The sequence below is a fragment of the Myotis davidii genome, unplaced genomic scaffold (genome assembly GCF_000327345.1).
Source record: "Myotis davidii unplaced genomic scaffold, ASM32734v1 scaffold970, whole genome shotgun sequence".
Lineage (NCBI taxonomy): Eukaryota > Metazoa > Chordata > Mammalia > Chiroptera > Vespertilionidae > Myotis > Myotis davidii.
The window spans coordinates 613428-615718 of record NW_006282204.1 but is presented as its reverse complement, the minus strand read 5'-3'; the positions used below and the strand labels follow the sequence as shown (position 1 = coordinate 615718).

At 45.4% G+C, this 2291-nt stretch overlaps 1 protein-coding gene across 1 annotated transcript in view; it reads right to left on the bottom strand.

Annotated features, from left to right (window-relative positions):
- Positions 1-367: 367 nt before the first annotated feature.
- The window catches only part of ANKS4B (ankyrin repeat and sterile alpha motif domain containing 4B), a 13068-nt gene continuing 11144 nt past the window's right edge, over positions 368-2291 (bottom strand). Inside the window, exon 2 of the mRNA XM_006752783.1 lies at positions 368-2001. Within this exon, the coding sequence (XP_006752846.1) occupies positions 921-2001 (1081 nt within the window). The 3' untranslated portion in view covers positions 368-920. The remainder of the gene's footprint in view (positions 2002-2291) is intronic.

Genomic DNA, 2291 nt, shown 5'->3' with positions numbered 1-2291 from the left:
TGCCCCCCCCCCCCGCCCCCGTGACATAGAATTCCTATTACTCAAAAAGTGAGCTCTTATTCACGTGGAGGAAGCCTAAAGGCTATTAACTTGGTCTAAACAAGCTTCCAAAGAACATGTTACCCATGAAAGAGAAAAATAAAAGATCAAAAGGACAGTTGAAGTACTGAGGAAGAAATCACTAAGGAATGGTTAAAAAATAATAATATGAAGTGATATGAAAAAATAGCAAATACAGTTTCAAAACAATAGAGCACTGAAATGCATAAATATGTCACAATATATATTTATATACTGTATATGAGGCCCCTAGAACCATAATAACTGCAAAAAATTCACTGTTAATAACTCATTCTCTAATTGCCCCCCTTAAAAATCAAATTGCCTGCCTCCTCTGTGGGGCATGTGTCCCGTGTTGGGAACCACTGTGTTAAAGGTTTAGATACATTTCAGTTGGGTTTCAAATCTTATACCAATGAAGGAACTTTGCTCTCCACCAATAAACAAAATCTAGAGCTAAGGACAGAACTGGAGTTAGAATCCCCAGGCCATGAGAATCAGAAAGTAAAAAGCAGTGTGATGAGAGTTATAATCTTAAACCTAGAGTTCGAAAAGTAAAGTCTTTTTCTCTGCCATCCATTTAACCCTTTCCATATTCATAAATATTAAAAATAAAGCTGAAGAGAAACGCCATTTTTCATTCCCAGGTCTCCGTGAGTTTCTCACTGGTGGTTTATTTGTATAGGTATAGAGACTTTCTCAGAGTAGTTTGGGCCTCAAACTTTTAGGTGGGCATTTCCAAAACCCTAGACACCATCCCCAGCTGTGGCATTCAGTAGAGAGCAGGTACTGCCTGGAGTGCATCCAGTGGGCACTGCCTTGCCCGCGCTGCGGACTCCCCCTGCTGGTCAAGCACGCCATCACAGGCTGGTGTCGACCAGTTGGCCAGGCTGCTGGAGCACGTGCTTCCTTCTGTTTATAGCATTGAGAACTTTCTTCCTGGGACCCAACTGCATTTGTATGCTCTGAAGGTCCTCATCAGAGCAAAGCAACAGAGCTTCTAGATCAATCTGCTCTCTCATGAAAAACGGAAGGAATTGTTCCAGGTGGTGGGACTGCAGGAACACTTCCAGGGGCGTAGCGTCCCCCACGTCTTCCTCCCACTCCACCACATCCTCATCCCAAGGCAAGGCCTCTTCCAAGCTGTTTCCATCTCCCTCTTCATCAGCCTCTGCCTCCTCAGGCTGTGCTGCTCCTTGTCGCTGAAACAATTCACTGGCCACTTTAAACTCCAACCCTCTCTTGTCATCTGACATGTCTTCAGGACTCAATATTCTGTTCCTTTTAAAAACAATATTCCCTAGACCTGGACGACTGAGAATGGATTCATGTTGCGCACAGCTGTCCTCTGCTGAGAGCTTCTCTCTGGACTCCCCTGAGAATGTGTCTTCTTCCTCCTCGCTGAACACTTCCATCACATTCCTCTGCCCGTTTCGGGACCCCTTCCCTCCCTGCTCTGCTGTATCTTTATTCTTCTTGAACTGTATTTTGAAGGTGCCTTTAATGCTCTTAGACAGTGACCCAAATGTGCTGGAAGCAGACGCGTTTGAAAGGGATGACCTAGAAAGAGTGCTCTTGGAAGAAGAGAGAGTCCCGGCTTCCTCCTTTCTGTAGGTGCGGGCCATCTTGTTCTGGTGCTTCTCCTGGAGCCTTTCACACTCTTTGATCTGCCTCCTGGCATTCTTCTGAGCCTGCTCCTTCAGCCTGGTGACCTTCTTGGGGTTCATGATGTTCTGGGCAGTGGCTGCCTTATCCAGGAGAGCAACACATTCATTCTGCTCTCTGCTGGCAGCAGCATCCAGTGGAGACTGTAAATCATTGTCCAAGGCAAAGATGTTGGCACCAAAGTTGATCAGGAATGAGACGCAGTGGGCATGACCATTGGAGGCTGCGTAATGTAGAGGAGTGTTTCCCCAGATGTCGCATCTATCAGGGTCCCCTCTAGAAGAGAAAATATAAAAAATACAGCTCATTGTTTCCTCTGAATATAAGGTCCTAATAAAGAAAGGAAGAAAGAACAGTGCCTGTTCGTCCTGCCTTGGCATTGTTAGAGGATAACCACCGAAAGTCTAGGTATGTCCCATCCGGACATCGCATGGCCAGAAACAGAAAGAGCCCATTTCTATCCTGGGTCTCATTTATTTTAAGCAAGAAAATATTTCCAAAACACTCCCTCAAAAAGCAACTTTCCTGTCTAATTGGCCAGAATTGGTTCACGTGCCCTAATGAGA